Raw genomic sequence first — 25,058 nt, 5'->3', positions numbered from 1 at the left:
AACTAATAAACAAAAAGAGCAAGTTTGACCATAGTGAAATCAACTGAAATAGTCTTTAAAATAAAATCTATACAAGTGATAAAGAAGGACATTATATAGTAATAAAATTTGGGTCAACCCAGCAGGAAGACATACAATTATAAATACATATCCACCTAAAAACAGTGCACCAAAACACATGGAACAAATACTAATATGATAGGGAAAATATAAAACTCTGCAATAATTACATGTAACTTCAAAACATAGCTTTCAATTATAAGCAAAATATCTGGAAAGAATATCACGAAGGACATTGAATAAAACCAGAAAACAGTTAAAAGGGAACTAAAAACTCCGAGATAATAGGATGTTTACTTGGGGTGTTACGTTCTTAGGAGCCATTGCTCAAACCCATAGTGACTCTATGAACAAACAGATGTGGACCCTGTCCCGTCCTGTGCCATCCTCATGCTTCCTGAAACACTAGACCCAACCCAATGCGGCAATCACTATGTCAGTCCACCTGGTTGAGGGTCTTCCTCTCTTTCACTGACCCTCTGCCTTTCTGAGCATGATGTCCCTCTCCAAGGAATAACTCATTCTAGCAAATACCAGAAGTATGTAAAGTGAAGTTTTATCATATTTGCCTCCAAAGAGAGCTCTGGCATGGCTTTATCCAAGACATACCTGTTCATTCTCTTGGCCATCTACAGGGTGCTCAGTGCTCATTTCCAACACCACAGCTCAAAGGCATCAATTCTTCTTCAGATTCTATCTAAATTGGCTCAATTAGCTAACTGAAGGTAATCTAGGCTAATTAAATTACCTGAATTAATAGTAATTTACATTTTGCAGCCATCACTGCTAGTCTCAAGCAAGTAGATTTTGAATGATACTGAGAAATAAGATTTCAAGCATGACTAACTATGAAACATAAGGAATGAGACTTTTATTTCCCAGTTTCCTTGGCAACTAAAGGAATGAAAGGGGTTTTCCAAGGTAATGTTTGACATTTGATAATACCCTGAGTTTATGCGGTACTTTATCTAGTCAACAAGCACTCTGAGACCTTCTACAACCCTGGGAGCAGCTAGAGACTCTACCTGCTGTCATTTTCTCTCCATTTCAGGTCCCCATTCTGTTCTAAGGCTCTCTCAGAGCACATCAGCAGCAGTTCCACGTGTGGCCCGAGTGATTCTAGGACACCAGTGACTCAAGCTTTTCATGCTTAAGCCCAATATATTCCCAGAATCAATATCACCTTCTGAATGTCTTGTGTTAAGGCAATAAAGAAAGGAAAGGCTACTCAAGTCTTTGACGACAGGGTCACCAAAGACGCATTCATCTTATCTTGCTGCAAATTTCAGGTGCTTGAGCTGAGTCACAGGATCCCTGTAAAGTTACTGCGGAATCTAAAATAGAATGGAGATTAAAGATCCCATAGGGTGGCCTAATATCAAACTGGATCTGACCGTCTGTAAGTTTGAGTTGCTTGTCTTAGGCCCACTAATGGGAACGAGAGTCAGAGCTAGAAACCCAAGGTACTTCTCATCAGGACCTTGACAAAAGCAACATTGCATCAGCAGTGTGCAGAGGCTAGTGTTTTTAACCACACTCTGTTTACAAGGAAAGTCCATTTATGAAGAATAAGGAGATGAATCTAGAATGAAAGAGGAAAGATTTGGAGATCTGTATTACCTGATGCAATATACCTTTCTGGTAGTCATGAGGTCTACCTCAAAACTCAAAGGCACTAATGGGAAGCTACTGTTCTCAACGACTGTCACTCAAAATGAGCACCTTCCCCTTGCTTTTTGCTGAAGGGGAAAAAGCTGGTTTTGGCAAAGCAGGTGTGAGAATGAAACAAGAAGGTCATGCTCTTCTCAGAGAGGAAGAGCTGTTTCACCACAACCCCTCACCACACAACTGAGACGGCAAAAAGTACTCTTCTCACACCACCGTGTTCTCACAAGCCCATCAATCATTTGTTAATGTGTCTCTCAACAGATTTTACCTGTCATCTGTTTTAGAGCAAGCAATTGTAGGAATTAACTTGGTGAGTTGTGGGGGGTGTTTGTTTTGTTTTGTTTCCCAATTCATTTACGTGGCATGGAAGAACCAGCTGTCCACACCAAGGGCATGCATTTTTCACAGAAGCGACCTGGAAGAGGAAAGCAAGCTTAGAAACACTGGCTTCCGAAAGGATCGATTACGTGACAATAATATTCCATGACACGCTAGCAGACTGTTTGTCCTTTGGTTTGTAAACACTTGTAAATTTTTAAAACATTGCCTGTTCCTTCCCCAAGCTGTTCATTTACATGAACAGCCTGCAGTTTCTGGGAAAGCAAGTGTGTCAACTCATCTGGGAAAACTTGAAATCTATGTGACTTTTGAGTCACTGCCCAAAGCAAATGTGCATAAATCCAGAAAGGTATACTGCTCAGAGTGTTAGTGGATTTCATGAAGGGGAAGGGGAAAGATACCAAACACCAACCAAGAAGGCATTTGGTTAATTGAATCTCTCCACCTGATTAAACATCAGCAGAACGGTCCTATTTATAGATAGTTTAAACCCAAACCACACCCACCACCACTGGATCAATTCCAAACCCACCACCCCTTGATCAGGGTTCTAAGGCTCTAAACCTTTATGGGAGGAGACTGTTCTTCTTTCTCTTGTGCAGCAGCTGGTGAACTCAAGCTGCTGAACTTTCAGCCCAACATGCAACACACCATGCCTTCAGGGCTTCTGTTAAGTAACTTACAGGTAATTGTTCTTGGCTTTCCAGTCACAATCAACTCACAGCTGACCCCCCAGGGGGCTTTCAGAGGCCATAAATCACACAAGGAATACTGCCCATCTTTCTCGCATGGAGCAGCTAATGGCTTTGGTTTGCCTTGCCTCGTTGGGGTGGCAGCACAACTCCTTACTCACTAGGCCCTTGGTTGTTGTTGTTTGAGAAAGAACAGACCTGCAGCTGACTCTCCAGAGAGTTTCCAGACACAGTAAATCACACAGGAGGAGGCTGCCTCTTTCTCCCATGGAGCAGCTGGTAGATGTGAACTGTGTGCCTTTGCAATGGCAGTGCAATTCCTTAACGTTAAGCCACTTACTGAGGGTGAAATTAATTGCTTGTAGACTCATGGTTCATCAAGGCAAGCCATATAGGCCAAGAGAGAAGTAAAAAAAAAAGATCAAGGCAATTAACTCTGTTCAAGAAATGAAGTGTTTACTTATGTTCTCTGGACACATTATCTACTTTGTCTACAAAATTTCTCAACTCATTGCTGCATGATAAGTCCCAACTGTCAAGGTTTCGGAAACTGGGATAAGACTCAGAGGGAAGAGTTAGTTCAGCAATACTTTCGCTCCTGTCTCTGTCCTCTCCCATCCCTAAGCAACTAGACGTTGTCAATTTGTTGAAGTATCTATTGTGTTGGTCGATGGATGGTTTGGTTCCTTCCTTGTGATTAGTTCACAGTCTATCTACATATGGCTTAGAACACTGTATGGCCGACAGCCATAGTTCCAGAAAGAACTGGTGATGGGATGAATTGTTTTCCTAAATTCGTGATGTGTACAAAGTTAACTTGCACTCAACATGAAGGGCCTTCTAACTCTACTTTACAACCCAAAAAAGAAGAAACACAACATCCTCCAGAGTGTCTTCCGGGCCAGAGAAGAAATCCTGTGCTTGTGGCTTGGGAGAAGTCATCTTCCCTGTACCATTCACGTAGAGTAGCTGAGACTTCTCATTTGTACTGTCAGTGGAATTCAGTACAGTGTGTTGATCACTCAGTTAGGTTCTCTTGTCATTCTCCTAACATAGTTTGTCCCAGGTGAAAACAGAAACCAAGATCTGATGTAACCGGTAGCTAGTTCTAATGAATCCTGAGGCTCATCATTTTCCTAGCCAAATCACATCAATCCTTCTTCATAAACTCAAACTCATTGCAGTAGAATCAGAACAGACTCAGAGCTGACTCTCCATGGAGGTCTCCGGGGCTCTAGGGACTGTTCACCTTTTTGCCAAGGAGTCCCTGAAGGATCCGAGCTGACAGAGAGCCTCAGTCTTAGGGTTGGCAGCACAGCTTCCTACAGAATACACCATCAGAGTTCCCTAATATTAGCTCCTTTTCTTCCTTTTTTCCTTTGGCTTAATTATTTGTTTGGTTTTCTCTTTGTGACCCAGGCTCATCAGGTCAGATGCTTTCCATGGTTGGTTGAGATGGTTGTTTCTATTATTTTACATTCCTGTTGGAAGTCCCTAGGTAGCAAAAGTGGTGGAGAGTCCAAACCCAGGCAAAGGTTCCTCAAAAGAACGGCCCACCCAAGATTCCGAAAGATCACCGCCTCAAATGCACCATGGAGCCATCCTAATCTGCATATATGATGTTTCTCCAAGAGAACTGACTCCAAATAAACTCAGTAGCAACTAACATCATCTTCCAATAAAAGTATTTAGATTTTTTTTTTTTGCAAATGTCCAACATTCACAAGTTAAATGACCAGAAAATATATTCAGAGAAGTGGTATCAATGTTTGAGTCCTCTTCCTCTCACCATTAGTATAAAAGTACCGTTAAATAATAAGTAATTTTGATTACACAAGAAATCACAGCCAAGACTCAGAATAGGAATGGAGTAATCCTTGACCGTTCATATAGTAGGAGATCTTGTCTACAGCGTGGGAGACTCCTGGTAGATTCTCTTTTGTGAAGGCCAAAGCCCAACCTGAAAGAGGGACGGGCTTGAGGCTGCTTGGCGTTTGCTGTGCCACAAGTGTTATCTGGAATCTGATAGCAGGCCCGGTGCCCACATCATACAGGAAGCCAAGTGCAAACTGGAGAAGACGAAGCTGATAGCTGCAAGCTAGCACTACTCGGAAATTCACACTCACTCCATGGGCCCAGTTAAAGAGGGGCACGAGTCATACCCAGAATCAAAGGCAGGGATCTATCTAGAGCAGTAAGCTCAAAACCTATCATGATCAGGAAACACAGGACTCCGCTTTAGCCAAAATCAGCAAGAAAGCAGAAACAAAGATATCTTTTCCGCGTACTTCTTCATCATTTCTTCGCGTTTCCCACTTAGCTTCTAAGTATTTCCCTATAATTTAGCCTGCTTCCCTCCATGAAAACCCAGATAACAAAGCCAATGGAAAACCAAACTTGCATAATACATTCAGAACAGCTAGCCCCCAGAACAAGGGAAATGCCTCATTCTCAAAAGCAAAAGGTTCCAGTCTGTCACCACAGCAAATAAGAGTTTAACTACTCACATACAAACAAGGTAAGAAGCCCTCACTAGTGACTAAGATAATGCTCATCTGGCAGCATCTGTTTTCACAACATTTAATTAGATATATATCCTGATCTCAACTTCCAAGTCTATGAAATAGAATTTAACAAGTGAATGAGTCAAAAACATGTCTTCATAATTAAAACTTTGTGGTTGTTGTTCAGTGCCGTTGAGTCGAGTATAACCCATCGCAACCCTATGAACAAGTGACCTCAACCCTGTTCTATCCTGTGCCATCCTTACACTTCTTGACTCATTACAGCCCATTGCAACAGTCACTGTGTTAATCCACCTGGTCGAGGCCCTTCCTCTCCTTCACTGACCCTCCACCCTTCCCAGCATCATGTCCCTCTCCAAGGAATAACCCCTTTAGCAACATGTCCAAAGTATGAGAGGCGAAGTCTCATCATCTTTGCCTCCAAGGAGCCCTCTGGCTGCACCCTCTCCTAGATATATTTGTTTGTTCTTTTGGTAGTACATGGATGTTCAATGCTCTTCTCCAACACCACAGCTCAAAGGCATCAATTCTTATGTCATCCTCATTCATTGCCCAGCCCTCAGCTGTATAACAAGTGATTGGAAACACTATAGCCTCAATCAGATGCACCTTAGTCCTCAAAGTGGCATCATTCCTCCTCAATAATTTGAAGAGGTCCCTAACTGAAGACTTTCCCAGTGCAATACATCTCCTGATTTTCTGACTACTAGTGCCAAGGATGTTTGTTGTGGATCCAAGTAAGATGAAGTTGTTGACAGTTTCAGTCTTTTCTCTGTCTATCATAATGTTGCCTATAGGTCTAATGGTAATAATCTTTGTTTTCTTGACACAGAGATGCAATCCATATTGAAGGCTGCATGTCTTCTGCAACAACTTCTTCAAGTCCTCCTCACTTTGAGCAAGCAAGGCTGTGCCAACTGCATAATGGATGTTATTGATGAATCTCCCTCCAATCCCGATGCCACATTCCTCTTCATAGAGTCCACCTTTTTTAATCACTTGCTCAGCATACATAATGCAGAAGTATGGAGAGAGAATACAAGCCTAACATACTGCCTTCTTCTAAAAAAAATAATACTAATTTATTTACAAAGTTTGATAACATTGTTTTTCCACAAAAGATTCTTCCCATCTCCTTCACCACCAACACCACCACCCATCAAATTGTGCAACACTGTGATTAATGCCCCTCCTCCCTGCCCATCCTCACCCCTCTGCTTCCATCATCCCCACCGTTGGATTCTCATACTCAATCTACAATAGTGGTTTTATACAGTATTTGTCTTTGTGGGACTGAGTTAGTTCACTCAGGATAATACTCTTCAGTCCCTCCCAAGTTAGGTAGTAATTTACAAAATCTTTGTTCCTGTATGCTGCATGGTATTCCATTGTGTGAATGTACCACAACTTCTCAATCCACTCATCTGTGGTTAGACATCTGGGCTGTTTCCAGGTTCTTACGAAGGTGAATAATGCTGCTATGAACACTGATGTACAAGTTTCCTTTTGAGCCTCAGTTCTCATTTTCTTGGGGTATATTCCAAGCAATAAAATATGTGGGTCTCACAGAATTTCTATGTTCAGCTTTTCGAGGAAGTGCCAAACTGCCTTCCAGAATGGTTGTGCCATTTTACAATCCCACCTGTACAAGAGATCCTTTCTCGTCACATCCTCTCCAACATTTATAACTTGTTGTCTTATTAAACTTTGCCACTGCTACTGGAGTGAGATGGTATCTCATTGTGGTTTTGATTTGAATCTCTCTTATTGCCAATGATTTGGAGCATTTTTTCATATTTCTGTAGACCATTTGAATATCTTCCTCTGGGAAAATTCTTTCCATGTCTTTTGCTCATTTTTTAATTGGGCTAACAGTCTTTTTCTTGTGGAGGCCCAGGAGTATTCTATAGACTTTCATTATGATACTCTTGTCTGAGATGGTATTGCCAAATGTTTGTTGCCAGTTCGTAGGTTTTCTTTCACCCTGTTGGAAAAAGTTTTTGATGCGCACAGGGATTTAATCTTTAGAAGGCCACATTCATCAATTTTATTCTCTTCAGACTGTGCATTTCTGGCTATATTTGGCAATCTCTTTATATCATAGACTAGGCTTTCTAAGCTTGATTCCAGTTTCTCTCTTATGAACTTCATGGTTTTGGGCTTCACTCCCAAGTCTCTGATCCACCTTGAGGTGATTTTTGTGTATGGTGTGAGATGTGGATCCTGTTTCAGCTTTAGGCAGATAGCAGTCCAGTTTTGCCCAGCACCATTTGTTGTCATTTCCCATTTGATAGGTTTTATTTCGTTGTTGAATATCAGTTGACCATATATAGCTGCGTGTATTACTGGGTTTTCAATTCTGTTCCATTGGTCTATGTGCGTGTCATTGTACCAGTACCATGTTGTTTGGTTACTACTGCTGTGTAGTAGGTTTTGAAGTCAGGGAGTGCTATGCCTCCCACTTAATTTTTGTTTCTCAGAAGTATTTTGCTTATTCAGGGACGCACTGTGAGATGTCATCAAAGATATCATCCATGATAAAAACAAAAGGTTATTTATTACAAAGACAGAGGAGAAAGAAAAACACCAGAATGGATGTCAGAAGAGACTCTAAAAATTGCACTTGGATCAAAACCTAGAGTCACTTAAACATATAAGATTTTACAGGACACTGCTGTCTCAATCTATGTCCCTAAACCAGAGGGTGATTGTAAACATAAGGACAAAGGTGACACAAAAATTGACTTTCCCTAAGGAGCAAGGAAAAGTTACTATCCTGTACCCTTTTCCACAAGCTCTCTCAACTAGTGACAGTCATTGCCCTACCCAGAAGGCAGGTCACTGTGTCTTTATCTCTGGTCCCAGATACAAAGTACACAGAGGGAGGGCTATAGTTTCAACAGCTGTTTCTCAGAAGCTGGGCTGCCTTGCAAGAGGAGATACCACACACCAACAAAATGAAATCATGATGCCATGTGGGGAAAAACAGACTCTGAGCTAAGAAGTATCAAAATGCAATGTCTACTCGGGAGGGTACCTGTGACCTTAGTCTATGTCAGTCAACCTCCTTGCGCTGATGAATGAGACCTTTAGCATGACTGATTGATGGCAGTAAGGGAAGAGGTAAACATTACCCAAGGTAGGCATTGCTGAGACTGCGTGAGCAATTACAGGGTCAGGGGTTTTCCATAACAGCCTTAGAACACCGATCAACTTCAAAATTACAACCACAGAGTCACATTCAGCATCCATGACTCTACTGCATGAGGAATGAACCTTGAGCTCACAGCAGTCTTGCTGCTGAAGCTCATTGTTGTTAGGTGTAATGAGTCGTATACGGCTCAAAGCAACCCTATGAACAATAGATGTGCACCCTGTCCTGTCCTGTGCCACCTCACCAGCTCTGTCACACTCAAGCCCATTGCTGCAGCCACTGTGTTAATCCACCTGGTTGAAGGTCTTCCTCTCCTTTGCTGTCCCTTCACCTTTCAAAGCATGATGTCCCTCTCCAGGGAATAAGCTCTCCTAGCAACATGCTTAAAATATGTGAGACAAAGCTTTATCTTCATCTGATGAAAAGTATAGTTAGCTAAAAAATTGAAATCTATTTATAACACTGAGACTCCCCAGACTACAGACAGAGCAATTCCAGATTCAGCTGCAGAAATTGAGTCTGTGGTCGTGGTTGTTGTTTTGTTGTTATTGTTGTTATGTGTCGAGTTGACTATGGCTCATATGGCCCTGATCCTTGCCCTATCCTGAATATCAATCTCACCACCTCTGACTCACCTGACCCCATTGCCACTGTCACGAGGTCAATCCATCTCATCCAAGGTCTTCCTCTTCTATGCTGGCCCTCTACCGTTCTAAGCATGATGTCCTTTCCCAAGGACTGGTCCTTTCTGACAACATGTGCAAAGTATGTGAGACAGAGCTTCAAAATCCTTGCCTCCAAGAAACAAATGGTTTCACCTTCTCCAAGACAGAGCTGTTTGTTCTCTTGGCAGTTCATTGTATGTTCAGTACTGTTTGTTCTCTTGGCAGTTCATTGTATGTTCAGTACTATCTGAGTATTGAAATTGAGTCTATTCATAAAGATAGATGGATTTTCTTACTTAGAATGGGACCATCTAGAAGGAAATGGAGACAAACTACAGGTAAGCTAATAAAGTAATAACAAAATTATTCAAACTTTCCTAAGAAAGGAAATTCAGGTTTGTGAAGTTGTGTTCTTTTACTGGATTCCCATTTTAGGCATTTTGAATATATCAGTGGCTCTGTGGAACAAAGAGGAGCAAACCCTCCCATGTGACTTACAGCCTCAGAAACCCAATGAGAGTCAGTTATGAGTTGCTCCTGACTCAATAGCAATGAGTTTGTTTGTTTGGGAGCTAAGTTGTGATCACCCTTAACTAAATAGTTTCATTATTGTCTGTCTTTGTCTCTAACCATAGAAGATGGGATTTGTTTTGACACGGAAGGAACACTTTCTGAGCTGATGTTTAATCATATGGAACCACAAGCTTGTACCCAAGACCATGGTGCCCCAGGTCGTACATTTAGAGCTTCCAGGCTGTTCTCATCATGACAATGAAATACACATCGGTGTCAATGGAAGCGCTCACTCCTGCATAGTAGTTCATAAACTCTTCGGGGGTCACCTGCAGTGGAAAAATCAGAAACAAAAAAGGGAGATTTTTCTCATGTCACCATGTCTCTCTGTGGAGGCTGCTCTCTTGTACCTACAAATGGAAGAGAAATTTAAGTCATAGGAGCTTTTGTTCAGTGGTCACAGCTGAGGAATAGATTTAAACAAGAAAAAGAGAAGGTGAAATGGTGGTGGAGGTGGCATAGAGTAAGAAAGGACAGGGAAAGAGAAACTCTTTAAAATTTCCCAGTCAACTGGAAGAGGAAGTGAAGCATCGGGTGGTGGCTTTCTGTAAGAGAAGGAGCCCATCTGTCCAGATAAGAAAGATGGCCACTCAGGATAAAGGAGCGTGCTCTCCACCTGCAATCCATGCTTTCTCTCAGTGACAAGCCAGAAATGACATTCCGTGTCCTTGTGCCAAGATAACAGATGTCTTATCGTGGAAAGACTGGAGATACATCCTGAGAATAAGAAACAGATTTCCAGTTAAATAAGCCTAAGGTGCATGCTTTCAAAGGTCTAAATGACTCATCCAAGGCACAGAGTGAGTGAAGGAGGTCCTCCACTCCCCATCTCCCCACTCCACCCAGATTCTTCCACAAATTTACACTTAAGACTTTGGGACTAACATGTTCTTTCATATTAACAATGACTATTGGGGTTTTTTTTGAGAAGAAAAATGTCATCATTTTTTAGTTTAAGTAACAGACTCACTGCAATTCGCTCATGTTGTCTGCCACGATTGTTTGATTCAGAGAAACAAGAGTCCCTTCTCACTGACCTCTGGGACTAACTTCAGCAGTAAATCTCACCAAAAATATGTGTATTCATTTCCTGTGGCTGTCGTAACAAATTTCCCTGACTTGGCTGGCTTAAAAGAACAGAACTTATTCTCTCACACTTCTGAAGGCCAGGATTCCAGAAGCAAGGTGTCAGTGGAACCACATGCTCACTAGAGACTCTGCAAAAGCTGTGCCTTGTCTCCTCCAGCTTCTGCAGGTTTCTGACATTCTTTGGTTTGAGGTCACATTATCCCAGATTCTTCCTTCATATTACCACCTCCTCTGAGTATGTTGGACTCTAATCTCTCTCTTCTTATTTTTGTAACGAAATGTATGGTATATAGGACCCACTTGAATGACCCAGAATTAGCACTTCCTCTCAAGATCTTTAAGGAGCTCTGGTGGCCAAGTGTATAAGGAGTTGTAGTGCCAACCCAAAGGCATGTGCTTCAGATGAGGAATCTCCTCCTGTGTGATTTACAGCCTCTGAAAATCCACTAAAGGGTCAGCTATCAATTGGCAATTTAGCAGCAATTAATCGAGCTGAGTCTCAAGATCGTAATGTTATCTTATGTTGTTGTTGTTGTTGTTGTTGTTCTTGTTCTTGTTGTTGTTAAGGGCATCGAGTCATAGACGACTCATAGTGACCCTATGAATGAAAGACCTGAACACTTGTATAACTTTCATTGTTTCTCCACTTTCATAGAGTTTCTGGAAGCAAGCTATTTCGGAAGTGGATTCCACTCTGCTTACTAGCTTGTTTTAATCAGGGAGCTCCACCAAACACTGTCCACCATGCGTAACCATTATCACATTTGACACATCAGTGTCACAGTGTTCAGCATCACAACAACCCTGAGTTGCCTCTGTACAGCAAATGAACAGACCAGTGCTATACCACTTAGAAGAATGACCAAAAACAGTTAAAACCAGGCTTAAGAGTCACAGACTAAAATCACCAACCTTTCTGTCCACTAGGCTAACATTTTTTTTGCCACATAAAGTAAAACTCTTTTGCCATGTAGATACTTCCACAAAGAGTTGGAAAGAAGTTGACTCTTTAGAAGTCTTTTTTTTTTCCTGCTCACCACAGTCCACCTTCTTATTGGGGAAAATCGATGCCCATCCCACATTCAAAATGCATCCATCCCATTAAAAGATTACCAAAAGTCTTCATTCAAGTCCAAAATGCTATCCTAGTATCTTCCCCTAAAAATCCTAAATCTCTAAATCATCTGAAATTGGATAAGGCTCTAGGTAGGCTCGATCCCAGGGGAAATTGAAAGATGAAAGGGCAAAGAAAGAAAGGAAGCCCTTCAACAAGACGGATTAACACAGTAACTATAACAATGGGCTCAAGTAGAAATGAGGAGGGGGGCACAGGATGGGGCAAGGTTCAGATCTGTAGTTCATCCAGTGGCTGCAAGTCATTGAATCAATGGCACATGCCAAAACAACTGTGGGCTTATGAAACTAACAATCAAGTAAGTTCTTAATGTCCAGAATATAATGATGCACAGGCATAGGATAGCAGTTACTGATGCTCCCATTCTAAAAAAAAAGAGAGAGATAGTGAAATAAAGAGATTATTGATCTCAAGTAAGTTCAAAATCAGCAATGAAAATCTTATTAGACTTGAAGCTCTGACAATAGTCCTCCATGGCTCAGGCTCTGCTGGCTGGCTTTCAGTTTTGTCCTCTGAGCCTTCTTGAGGCTCTGAGAAATCCTTTTTCTGGAAGGACAGCACAGCTTTAGGGAGCTCTGGTGCCGTGGTCCATAGGAAGTTGCACTCTTAACCTAAAGGTCCCTTCTCTGTGTTAGTTCAAATCCACTAGGCACTTCACAAGAGAATGATAGAAAGATAGGAACTCTCTTCCTATAATATCTACAGTTTCAGAAGCCCTGGGGAGGATCAGCTATCAGCTGGTTCCAACTCAACATCAGTGAGATGTGTTGATTTTATTTTCCCTTGAACAATTTTTCAACTAAGTCTTTGTATCAGTCAGTTTGTACAGTCCAAGGAGGCTTTGTTGTTGTTGTCACTGCTACGTGCTGTCGCGTGGCCTATGACCCTTAGCAACCCTATGTACAACAGCTCTGAAGCCTGCCCCGTCCTGAGCCAGTCTCACTAATTGCAACACACCTCCTCCCATTGGCCCAGTTACTCTATCAATCCAAATCAACCAGGATCTTCCTCTCCTGCTCTGTCCCTCCACCCTTCTGAGCATAATATCTTTCTCTAAAGGAGTCTTTACTGTGTCCAATTTCTGTCCTTTTCATCCACCTGGCAGTTTGTGGAAGTCCCTTGAATGCCATGGGGTTTCATGTCCTTAGAAAAGAGAGTCCTTCACAGATCTTTCTGAGAGAACTCATCTCTCTACGATTAATGTCCATGGAGATGACTGAGTCGGTCTAGGAATGCCATGGCAATCTAGTCATTAAAAGGTTGTCTAGCCCACCCATTGTCCATCTCCAGAGCATGCTTTCTTTTATCTCTAAATTTTAAACATCTTTGTGGTGTAGAGAGGTTGAGAAATTTCCAAATTATCAAGTTTCTGGTTCCCATTTTCCTTGACAGTTCCTCCCTCAATTTATCTCTTTCCTCTTGCATTTTACACTAAGCAATCAGAAGAAATCAGGGTTCAACATTTGCATATCTCCTTAGCTAACTAGTAAGCTGTGTGATTTCCCAGTACTGCTTTCCACACAACTGGAGGAAACAGCTGGGTTCATTTTTTCTAACACTACACATAACAGTGGAAGGAAGGATAGCACACATTTAGGAAGCTCTGGTAGCACATTCTGTGGAGAGTTGCATTGTTAACCCAAAGGTCCTGTCTCTCCGGCAGTTTGAATCCACTAAGTGCTTCACAGGAGAAAAACAAAAATTGTCTTCCCACCGTATCTGCTGTCTCAGAAATGCAATGAAGGGTCAGAAATAACAAGGCTTACCTTGGCCCATTTTCAAGAACCTGTTCCTTCTTTCTACCTGACCAGAAGCACATTTGAAATTGATAGTTCTACAAATGGTCTCTCTGAGGAAACCTAGGCCTTTTATTTTCCTATCAGGGAACTCAGAATTCCTCCTCCAGCTTCTGCCTATTACCCAACTCCAAAGCCACTTACGTGTTTCTGGGGATTTGTTACACTTCTGGAACCAAAATGGGCATCATTTCTTAGGACTTGCAAAGAATTACCACCATTTCAGTGGTTTACAGAAGAGAAATTTTATCACACTTCTGGAGGCAAGATGTTGAAGATGAAAGTGTCAACAGACACTTTTACTGATTTGATTTTATGGATTTATTTTCTTTTTATTGAGTTACCACTCTCACTAGAGGCTGTGGGGGGAAATCTGCTTCTTGACTTTTCTAGCTTCTGGTGGCAAAATGGTAAGGAGTTTCACTGCCAACCCAAAGGCATACAGTTCAATCTACCAGCTACTCCTCAGGAGAAAGCTGGGCAATCTTCCTCCTGTGTAAAAGCCCTCTGGTGGTTCAGCTATAGCTTTGGTCTAACACAACAGTACATAACAACAATCTTCAAGCTTCAGGTTCCTGGCATGCCTTGGTCTGAGGCAGCATCAGTCTGGATTCAGCATTTGCTTCACCTTCTCCCCTGTGTGTACCAGCATCTACTCTCTCTCTGCCTTTATCTTACAAGGACACATACTGTATATAGCATGTAGAGATAGAGCCCCCTGGAATGATCCAGGATTTTCTCTTAAGATTCTTGTTGGTGTTGTGTGCCACTGAGTCAGCTATGACGCATAGCAAGCCCCTTTAATTACTAAGGTAATTAATGTCCTCTATTTAAAAAAAAAAAGTAATAATCACAGATTCCGGGCATTAAGGAATGGACACATCTTGGGGTGGGAAGTGTACAGAGGGTAGTGGCACATTTTAGCCTACTACAATGGGAGTGTGTTTATATGAGAAGACACATCTCTAAGGACCCTGGCGTTCTTGGAAATTCATTGTTCCCTAGTGGATCCTCACATTTCAGTGCTCATAAGTGATTTATTTTTCATTTCAAAAAGTATAGCTGATAAAGAATTCAAAATCACTTTCTAGTTCATGACAAGGACTCCACTCGAACCAGATCTCTGTGAACATGCCCAGCTTTTCCAAGAATCAAGCTGATTAGCTCTCTTACCATTTTTTGGCTGAAATGATACAGGAACGTTTCTTTTTAAAAGTTATAGCATCCACTCTATAGTTTTCTCCCTTACCTTTTCAAAAATAGCAAATTAAAATAGTAGAATTAATAATTAAGCTGTGGCTATTAATAGTTTGTAAGTGCAACGATATATGCTCACGGCATTAACTGAAATTAAAACCTGCTCTCAAATCGATTCTTCTTTTAACCTTGTTCTTACTGTTATTTTTCTGTCTGCTTACTTGTTTTACCAAAGGTGGTAATTATTAAATGTGAGTATCTCAACCAGCCAACTCTGGTGGCTGAGGAGGGTAAAGAGTTGGGCTTCCTACCTGAAGTTACACAATTCAAATCCACTCTGTGGAGGGAAATGGACTATCTCCTCTCATGTTATTCATTGTCTCTGACAACTTACTGGAGGGTCAACTACGAGTCAGTTGTGACTTGATAGCACATAATATCAAACCAGGATGCTCCTTAGAAGCAAGGATGGTGAACTTCATCTTACATACTTTGGCTGTGTTGGGGTGGGGGGTACAGTCCTTGGAAGATGACATCATATCCTAACAACGGTAGCGGATCAGTGAAAGAGAGGAAGCCTCCCAAGAAAATGGATTGACACAGTGACTGTATCAGTGGACTCGAACATTTAAGAGATCTTGAGGATGGTCAGGGCAAGGTTCAGATCTGCTGTTCACAGGGTCACTGTGAATCATAATTAACAGGATCTAACAATATTTCCACACCTATTTTAACAGTCCTTTGCCTAGCTTTCCTCGAGTCCTTCAACAAACCTCCACACTTCCCAGCATCTTGCTCCTCTCTAAGGAATAGCCCCTCCTAGCAACATGCCCGAAGTATGTGAAGTGAAGTCTCATCATTCTTGCCTCAAAAGAGCACTCCGGCTGCACCCGCTTCCAAGACATATCTGCTTGTCCTCTTGGCTGTCCACGGGATGGTCAGCACTCTATTTCAACACCACAGCTCAAAAGAATCAATTCATCTTCTGTCATTCTTATTCATTGCCTAGCTCTCAGATGCATAGCAAATGAGCGGAAAGACTGTGGTCTGACTCAGATGCACCTTAGTCCTTAAGCTGATATCAGTATTCCTCAATAATTTGGAAAGACCCGTAACTGCAGATTTTCCCAGTGCAATGTGTCTCCTTATTTCCTGACTGCTGGTACCAAGGATGTTCATTGAGGATCCAAGCAAGATGAAGCTGGTGACAGTTTCAATCTCCTCACCATCCATCACGAAGCTGCTTATCAGTCCAATGGTAAGAATCTTTGTTTTCTTGATATTGAGATGCAATCCATACCAAAGGCTGCATTCCTTGATCTTTTGGAACAAGTACTTCAGGTCCACTGGTGTGTCAAATGCCATAAGGGTCCATGGAGGACAGATTTTGGTGGAGCTCCCTAATTAAGACAGACTAGGAAGCAGGATGAGCCATCTTCTTCCTAAATAACAGGCCTTTGAAAACTCTATGAACAATAAAGGAATGAGGATTGTTATAGTAGTGTAGTGGTAGAGCCCTGATTGGAAGTCAGTTGAAATGAGGAAAAACAATAACAGGTATCCTTTAATAATTTGAATATGGAATGCACATAGCTTTGATGTTGGAAAACTGGAAATTGTTAAAAATAAAATGAAAAGCATGAATATCAACATACTGGCATTAGTGAGATAAGATGGACCAGCTTTGGCCACTTTGAATCAGATAACTATATGGTATACTATGCAGGGAATGAAAAACATTTCAAGTTATCCGGAAATGCAATGTTGTCAATTATAAGATAATATCTATATGCATATAGGAAAACCTGTTAACATGACTGTTGTTCAAACTTGTTATGATACACATAACCAAATGTCTACTATGGAAGGCAGTATGGCGCTTTCTCAAAATGTTGCAAATAGAAATACCATTTGACCCAGCAACTCCACTACTTGGAATACACCTCAAACAAATAATAACTACCACCCAAGCAGATATATGCACACCCATGTTTGTCCTAGCTTTGTTCACAATAGCAAAGAGTTGGAAACAACCTAAGTGCCCATCAACAAATGAATGAATAGAGAAGCTGTGGTATAGTCACACAATGGAATACTACGCTGCATTGAAAAACAAGGAACTCATGAAATATTATTCAAGATGGATGACCCTGGAGGACGTTATGCTGAGTGAAATACCTCAGTCATAAAAGAACAAATACTGCATAGTGTCACTGTTGTAAAACAGGACTGACATATGGGTTGGGGACACTGAGAAAGATGGGATAAATTATGCATACTGCACTGAAACAGATGAGAGAGAGAACTGTTTAAAAGGGATATATGATTAGGTATTATTGTTGTAACAGGAGTCCAGAAAAAAGGCTGCATAATGGAGTGGATTTGGAGGGAGGGATTGTATAACAATGAAAGAATTTTTCTTTTACTTTTCAAAGAGAAGAATGAACCGGAGGGGAGGGATGGGCAGGGAGAAAAGTACAACAATGAATGAATGGAAATCCAAAATCTCTGTAAATTTTCATTAAAATTAATAATAATTAAAAAAATTTTAAAAAGGAAGACAACAAACAAAAAATAATTTAACTAGTAAAACTAGCTTTAAAAACATAAAAAAAGTCTGCATAGTCAATAAAGCCAAAATGGATACCGTTCTATTTGTGTATCAATAGTACATAACTGGTAATCTAACTGTACTACTAGTGACTTGTTTCCTAAGGCTTTTCTAGCCATTGTGGGTGTGAATGGGAAGAACTATGCAATTATCAGGTGTTTATGACACACCAAGGGAATCAGCTGTCAGGACTGCTCCAAATTACTGAGGAGCAATGATGTGAAGACTAAGGTGCACCTGATTCAGGCCATGGTATTTTCAGTCACTTGTTATGCATCTGAAAGCCGGGAATTAATAAAGATGACAAAAACAGAACTGAAGTCTTTGAGTTGTGGTGTTGGTAAAAGCACTAAAAATCCCATGGCTTGACAAAAGAACTAACAGATATGTCTTGGAGAAAGAGGAATAAGAGGATTCTTTAGAGGGAAAGACAGTGAAGCTTCACCTCACTTACTTTGGGCATGTTGTTAAGAGAGGCTATTCATTAAAAAAAGACATCATGCATGAAAAGGTGGATGACTAGCGAAAGAGAGGAAGACCCTCGGCACGTTGGACTGACACAGTGACTGCAGCAATGTATTCAAGTACGTCAGAGAAGATGAAGATGGCACAGGATAGGACAAGATTCAGATCTATTGTACATAGAGTCACGATGAGTCATATTCTACTCGATGGTTCAATATCAGGAAAGGGGTGTGTCAGGGATGCAACCTTTCCAATCTATACGTGGAACAGATCATTAGGGAAGCAGAGCTTTATGATGAGTGTGGACTTGGACCACCAAGAAAACAAGCAGGTCTGTCTTAGAGAGGGTGAAACCAAGTGTCTCCTTGGAGGCTAGGATTTTGAAGCTCTGTGACACATACTTTGGACACATGGACAAGAGAAACTGGTCCTTGGAGAAGGACATCATGCTCAGAAGGGTGAACAGACAGTTCAGAAGAGGAAGATCCTGGATGAGATGAATTGATACAGTGACTGAGGCAATGGGAGTTAGTGTGTAGAATAAGTGAGACTATCTCAGGACAGGGAAAGGTTCAGAGCTGCTGTACACAGGGTCGCTATGGGTCTCAGGTGACTCAACAGCACATAACAACAACATACAGAACTGATCATTTGAGAGGTTGGATTTTATGAGGAAGAATGTGGCACCAGGATAGGAGGAAGACTCATCAACAACCTCAATTATGCAGATAACACAACCTTAGTTGCTAAAACTAAAGAGGACCTGAAGCATTTGCTGCAAAGGGTCAAGGACTATAGTCTGTAATATGGATTAAAGCTCTACATCAAGAAAACAAAAATTCTCACCACTGGACCAATTGGCAACTTCATGATAGATGTAGAAGTGACTGAGTGACTGAGATTGTTAAACAATTACAGCTTGCTTGGTTCCACAATCAACACTCTTGGCACTGGCAGTCAGGAAATCAAAAGACAAGCTATGTTAGGAAATCTGTTGTCAGGGACCTCCCCAGAGTACTGAAGAGCAAGGATGTCAGTCTAGAGACTGAGGTGTGCTTGATCCAGACCATTGTTGTTGTTGTTATGTGCTGTCGAGTCGCCTACTACTCATAATGTTCCTATGTACAACAGTCCTAAAGCCCACTCTATCCTGTGCCAATCTTATGGTCTCTGACATACTTACCCCCATTACCCCAGTCACTGAATCAATCTATCTCATTGAAGGTCTTCCTCTCTTAGCTGTCTCTCCACCCTCCCAAGCATGTTGCTCTCCAAGGACTGATCTAGCCTTGTAACATGTCCAAAGTATGTCAGACCAAGCTTGAGAATTCTTGTCTCCAAGGAGCAGCCTCTTTAGGACAAACTTATTTGTTCTCTTAGCAGTCCATGGTGTATTCAATACTCTTCTCTAGCACTACAGCTCAAAGGTATCAATTATCCTTCTATCATCCCTAGTCATTGTCCAGCTTTCCAATACATAGCAAGTAATTTCAAAGACCATGGCCTGTATCAGGTGCACCTTAGTCTCCAGACTGACACCATTGCTCTTCAGTACTTTGGAGAGGTGTCTGACAGCCGACTTTCCCAATGCAATTTGTCTTTTTATTTCCTGACTGCTGGTACTAAGAGTTGATTGTGGAGCCATGCAAACTAAAGCTGTTAACAATCTCAAATTCTTTACCATCTATCATGATGCTGCCAATTGGCCCAGCGGTGAGAATCTTTGTTTTCTTGATGTTGGGCTTCAATCCATATTGAAGGCTGCAGTCCTTGGCCTTCTGCAGCAAGCATTCAGGTCCTCCTCAGTTTCAGCAAGCAGGGTTGTGACATCTGCATAACACCAATCCTGATGCCACACTTCTCCTCATACAGCCCAGCCTCTCGGATAATCTGTTCCACACATAGACTGAAAAGGTATGGAGATGGAACACATACCTGGTGTATACCCTTCCCAATTTTGAACCACGCAGTGTTTCCTTGCTCTGTTCTCACAACCGCCTCCTGGTCCAAGTGTAAGTTTTGCATAAGCACTCTTAAGTGTTCTGGGATTCCCATTCTTCTCAGTCAGCCGCAGTTTGTTGTGATCCACACAGTCAAATGCCTTTGCATAGTCAATGAAACACAGATATACATTCGTCTGGTACTCCCTGCTTTCAGCCAAGCTCCATCTGACATTAGCTACAATATCCCTAGAACCATGGACTCTTCTAAACCAAGCCTGCACTTCTGGCAGTTCTCTGTTGATGTGCCAATCCGGGCCATAGTTTTCACAATTACTTGCTATGCATCGAGAGGTGAACAATTACCAAGAATGACAGAATAATTGATGCCTTTGAGTTGTGGTGCTGTAGAAGAGTATTGCACATATCATGAATGGCCAAGAGAACTAACAAGTCTGTCCTGGAGATGATGAAAGCAAGCTGCTCCCTGGAGGCAAAGATTTTGAGACTGCATCTCACATGAAGGTAGGAAAGACCAGTCTTTGGAGAAGGATATCATGCTTGGAAGGCTTGAGGGACAGCACAGAAGAGGAAGACCTTGGATGAGATGAATTGATACAATAACAGGGATAATGAAGGTAAATACGTCAGAGACAATGAGATTGGCTCAGGAGAGAACAGGGTTCAAAATTACTGTGCATATGGTCACTTTGAGTTTCAAGTGACTCAATGTAACAACATACCAATGATTATATAAGACAAAGTCCTTGTACAAAACATGATGTATATGAATGATTATATGCAAACCAATAAAAAATGTTTTAAAAAAGTTTTATGAATGAAACTGGAACTGTTTTTTTAATCTAGCTGTTGTTGTGTACCATAGAGTCAGAACCAACCCATAGCTGATCCTCCAGCGGGCTTTCAGAGACAGTTAATCACATGGGAGTAGATTGTCCATCCTTCTCCCATGGAGCAGCTGGTGGATTTGAACCACATGCCTTTGGGATGGCAGTGCAGCTATTTGCCACTTAATCCAATGCTTAGGAAAAATTCAAAACATAGATATTATGATAGTGGGAATTGAAAGTCTCAGTCAGTAACAGTAGAATTTTCTCACTCATTCTCATATCTGTCAAGTCAGAATCCAGTCATAGCTGACCTTCCAGTGGGTTTTCAGAGGCTGTCAAATGCACATGAGGAGACTGTCCATCTTTATCCCAAGGAGCAGCTGGGAGATTAAAACTATCTGCCTTTAAATTGGGAGTGCAACTCTGCTCCCAATAGACAACCAGAGTTGCCTACCAGGTAAAGTTTAGAGGTCGAATAAAAACAGAGCAAAGTCTGACTCAAACACCATGAAGTTGCTTCATAGCTCCATCAAAATGCCTTCTGGTAACCAAGCCAGATGGTTCATAAGGCTGAGACTAGAACATGGGATTTTAGTACAGGAGCTGTAACATTTAACTCCAGGACTGCTGCAAACTCTGAAAGCCTCAAGGAGTATTTGAGCACTTACTCTAGATTATTTAAAATTTCCCAAATTGGAAAGTCATACTTGACCAGGAGTTATGCAAACTTGTTTCCATTGTTCTCAATTCTTATTTGCATATCAATGATACTTTTTTTTTAAACCCTAGGTTTCCAGTGTAGCTATTTACCCTCAGAAGTCCTAATGTACAAAACTACTCAATTTGCAAAAGGTAAATAAATTTACAGCTCTTATTCACTTTCACAAAGAATGTGCCATCAGGCTCCTTTATGTGAGCAGTTCCTGGTATAGTTCAAACAGGACTGGAAATACAAAGGTTTAAATCACACACTGCTTCTGAGAAACATTTTCAACAAGTCTATTAAATGAGATAATCCCTGTAAAGGCTTTTGCACAATGCCTCGCAAATTATACTTGCTCAGTAAATGTCACCAAGCTCCACTACTATACTACATGACATTCGTGAGTGTATTATATTTTGTAATTAAAATAAGTATTTCTGAATCTTTCAAAGTTACAGATGTTAAATATAAATGTGTATCAGATTTATATGGTGCAGTTATTAAAATTATAAACTCTTGGGCTCCACCGAGAGAAACTTGAATCTATTGGTTCTGTATGACCATTCAGCAATCTGAATCTGCATTATTAAGCATTCTGCCTGGGGGATGGTGGTGCACTGGCAGAGCTGAGTATCAGTATAAACAAACAAAACCAAACCCAAGACCACTGAATCATGGCCCACTCTACTGGGCAGTTGTTGTTGTTGTTATGTGCCATTGAGTCTTTTGCGACTCATAGCGACCCTATGTACAAGAGCCCTAAACACCATTCTATCCTGTGCCAACCTCATGGTCTCAAACACACTCATTCCCACCACACCACTCACAGAATCAATCCATCTCATTGAGAGTCTTCCACTCCTCCACTCTCCCAAACATGATGTCCCTTTCCAAGGACCAGTCCCTCCTTGCAACATGCCCAAAATATGTCAGACGAAGCTTCAGAATCCTTGACTCCAAGGAGGACTCCGGCTTCGCCCTCTCCAGGACAAACCTGTTTGTTCTCCTAGCAGTCCATGATTCAACACTCTTCTCCAACACCATAGCTCAAAGGCATCAATTCTCCTTCTATCATCCCTACCTCCCTATAGGATTTCTCAAGCCTAGAAATCCTTATAGAAACCAACTACCCTATCTTTCTCCTTTATAGTTGCTGGTGGGCTCAAACCATTGACCTTTCAGTTGGCAGCCAAGTTTCACCATTGTATCACCAAGAATCCTAGGTATTAATAATAATTAACAAAAAGTTCCCAAACATTTTGTCATCAAGCCAGTTCCAACTGGTGGCAATATAAGAACCATGGATAGGGCATAGAACCATTTCATAGGGTTTTCTTGATCCTAATCTTTTAGGGAAACAGATCACTAGGTCTTTGTCCCACAGAATCAATTCAATCCACTGACTGCTTTTATATAAATAAAGTTTTATTAGTACATAGACACACCAATTCATTTACACATATAGTCTATGACTACTTCCTAGCTATAAGGGCAGAGTTTTGTATCTGCAGCTGAATGGCCCAAGACATTTACAACTTGGTTGCTCACTGAAAAGTTTATCATCCTTTGTTTTATATATTTATTTAAATTTATTTATATCTATATGATCTTTAAAAAGTTAATTGTATTGGTACTGAATATCTTATGGACTACCAAAAGAACAAATATGTCTGCCTTGCAACCAAAGTGTTCCTCAGAGAAAGTAAAACTTCAGGGTGGTAAAACTTCATCTTACATGCATTGGGCAGGAAGACTGTCAACAAGATTGATAAAATTACAACAACAATGAGGGGCTTGAGTAAAGTACATGTAACTTTTAAACTTTTAAGTTACAAGTTGAACATAATCATTTGCACCACTCAAGGAATTGTGTTTATTAATATAGTACCCATGAGAACCTGGTGGTTATCACATGTTGTAACTGCTAAAAAAAAAAAAAAAGTAAAATAAATCCCTCAACAACCTTTATGAGTGCTGAGAGCTTAACATGACTTGTTAAGCTAAATGTCAAAGGGGTGGGAGTGGGGACTTGAAATCAGCCGCCAACTCATCAACCGGCTGCTCTGTCCAGGGTGAGAGAAAAAGGGCCGCTGAGGTTTCCCCTGGCAACGAGAAGGAACCACCTGCAACAAAGAAGGCAAAGGCACCCTGCCATCCCAGGCGAGTTGGGCTAATTTAGGGAAATAGCCGTTGACTCTTTTTCCACTGACATCTCAGACATCAAAGGTGAGCAATAATGCAAGGAAACACATGGCTGCTGCCCTGCTGCCCTGCTGCCCTGAGCACTGAGACTTATCTGCTTCTACAATCCGTTCCACTTTCGATGTCTGTCCATGACTAAAGACGAGTCAGTAGGAAGCACAGGAAAGTGTTCTGTCTAAAAGTCTTCCCCATTTTCTCACTCTCGGCTGACAGAATTCACCATAAATTTTCACGGGAAAAGTTAGGGGAAATTTCCTTAAAAAGGAGACAGGCTTGTTTCCTCTCCCTGGTGGCCCACTTCCTCCTCTTGTCCAGATCATTCTGGGTTCTACAGCTGCTGACTATGGTCAAGGAGGAACCCTCACCATCAACACAGTCTTCAAGACACACAGATGCCAAACAGGCTGTGGGTGAAAATGTCCACTTATTGGTTGTTGCTACATGAAAAATTACACAATTACACTTCCATCTCTGGCTAGACAGACTTATTATTGTTGTTAGTTACCTTCAAGTTGACTGATACATGGCAGCCTTACCTATAACTAAAAACAATTTTGTCCTGGCCTTCACCAGCTACAAGACCATTGTTTATTTGAGTCCACTATCTCCACAATTTCAACTTGCTCAGCTCCACAATCTTGACTGCACCAGCAGTCAAGAAATAAAAAGGCAAATTGCTCTGGTAAAAGCTTCTGTCAGAGACCTCTCCAGAGTACTAAATAGCAATGATGTCAGTCTGGAAACTAAAGCACACCTAATCCAGGCATCAGAGAGTTGTACAATGACCAAGGATGACAGAAGAATTGATACCTTTGAGTTGCAGTGTTAGAGAAGAGTCTTGACAACACCATGGACTGCCAAGAGAACAAACAGGTTTATCCTAGAGAGGGTGAAACAAAGCTGCTTCTTGGAGGTAATAATTTTGAAGCTCCATTTCCTATACTTTGGGCATGTGGCCAGGATGGACTAGTCCCTGGAGAAGGACATTATGCTTGGAAGGGTGGAGGGACAGAGTAGGAGAGGAAGACCCGAAATGAGATGGATTGATATAGTAACTGGGCTAATGAGGGTAGGTGTGTTGGAGACAGTGAGACTGGCTCAGTACAGGGCAGGATTTAGAGCTATTTTACATAGGGTTACCATAAGTCACAGGTGACTTGATGGCACATAACAATAACAACAACATCTACGTGCTTATGGAAATATTTCAGCTAGTAAATCAGTCTATCAATCTATGTCATCGAGGGTTTGCTTCATTTTCAGACCTTCTACTTTGCCAGCCACAGAGGTATAATTTCTTATCTTTAAAGTTAAAGACAAAACCATGTGTCTTTGACTTGGAGATGCTAGTTAATAATGAAGGAGGCAGTTGCGTTTTTTCTTTCTTTTTTTT

At 41.3% G+C, this 25,058-nt stretch overlaps 1 protein-coding gene across 1 annotated transcript in view; it reads right to left on the bottom strand.

Annotated features, from left to right (window-relative positions):
• Window positions 1–9,771: 9,771 nt before the first annotated feature.
• The window catches only part of CAPSL (calcyphosine-like), a 33,801-nt gene continuing 18,514 nt past the window's right edge, over window positions 9,772–25,058 (bottom strand). Inside the window, exon 4 of the mRNA XM_006902123.1 lies at window positions 9,772–9,945. Coding sequence (XP_006902185.1) covers window positions 9,844–9,945 — 102 coding nt within the window. The 3' untranslated portion in view covers window positions 9,772–9,843. The remainder of the gene's footprint in view (window positions 9,946–25,058) is intronic.

This window comes from Elephantulus edwardii, unplaced genomic scaffold (genome assembly GCF_000299155.1).
Source record: "Elephantulus edwardii isolate Elephantulus edwardi_28Jun2011 unplaced genomic scaffold, EleEdw1.0 scaffold00370, whole genome shotgun sequence".
In the NCBI taxonomy this organism is placed as follows: Eukaryota; Metazoa; Chordata; class Mammalia; order Macroscelidea; family Macroscelididae; genus Elephantulus; species Elephantulus edwardii.
Note: the sequence above shows the minus strand (reverse complement) of the source record. Positions and strands in the feature narration are given on the sequence as shown.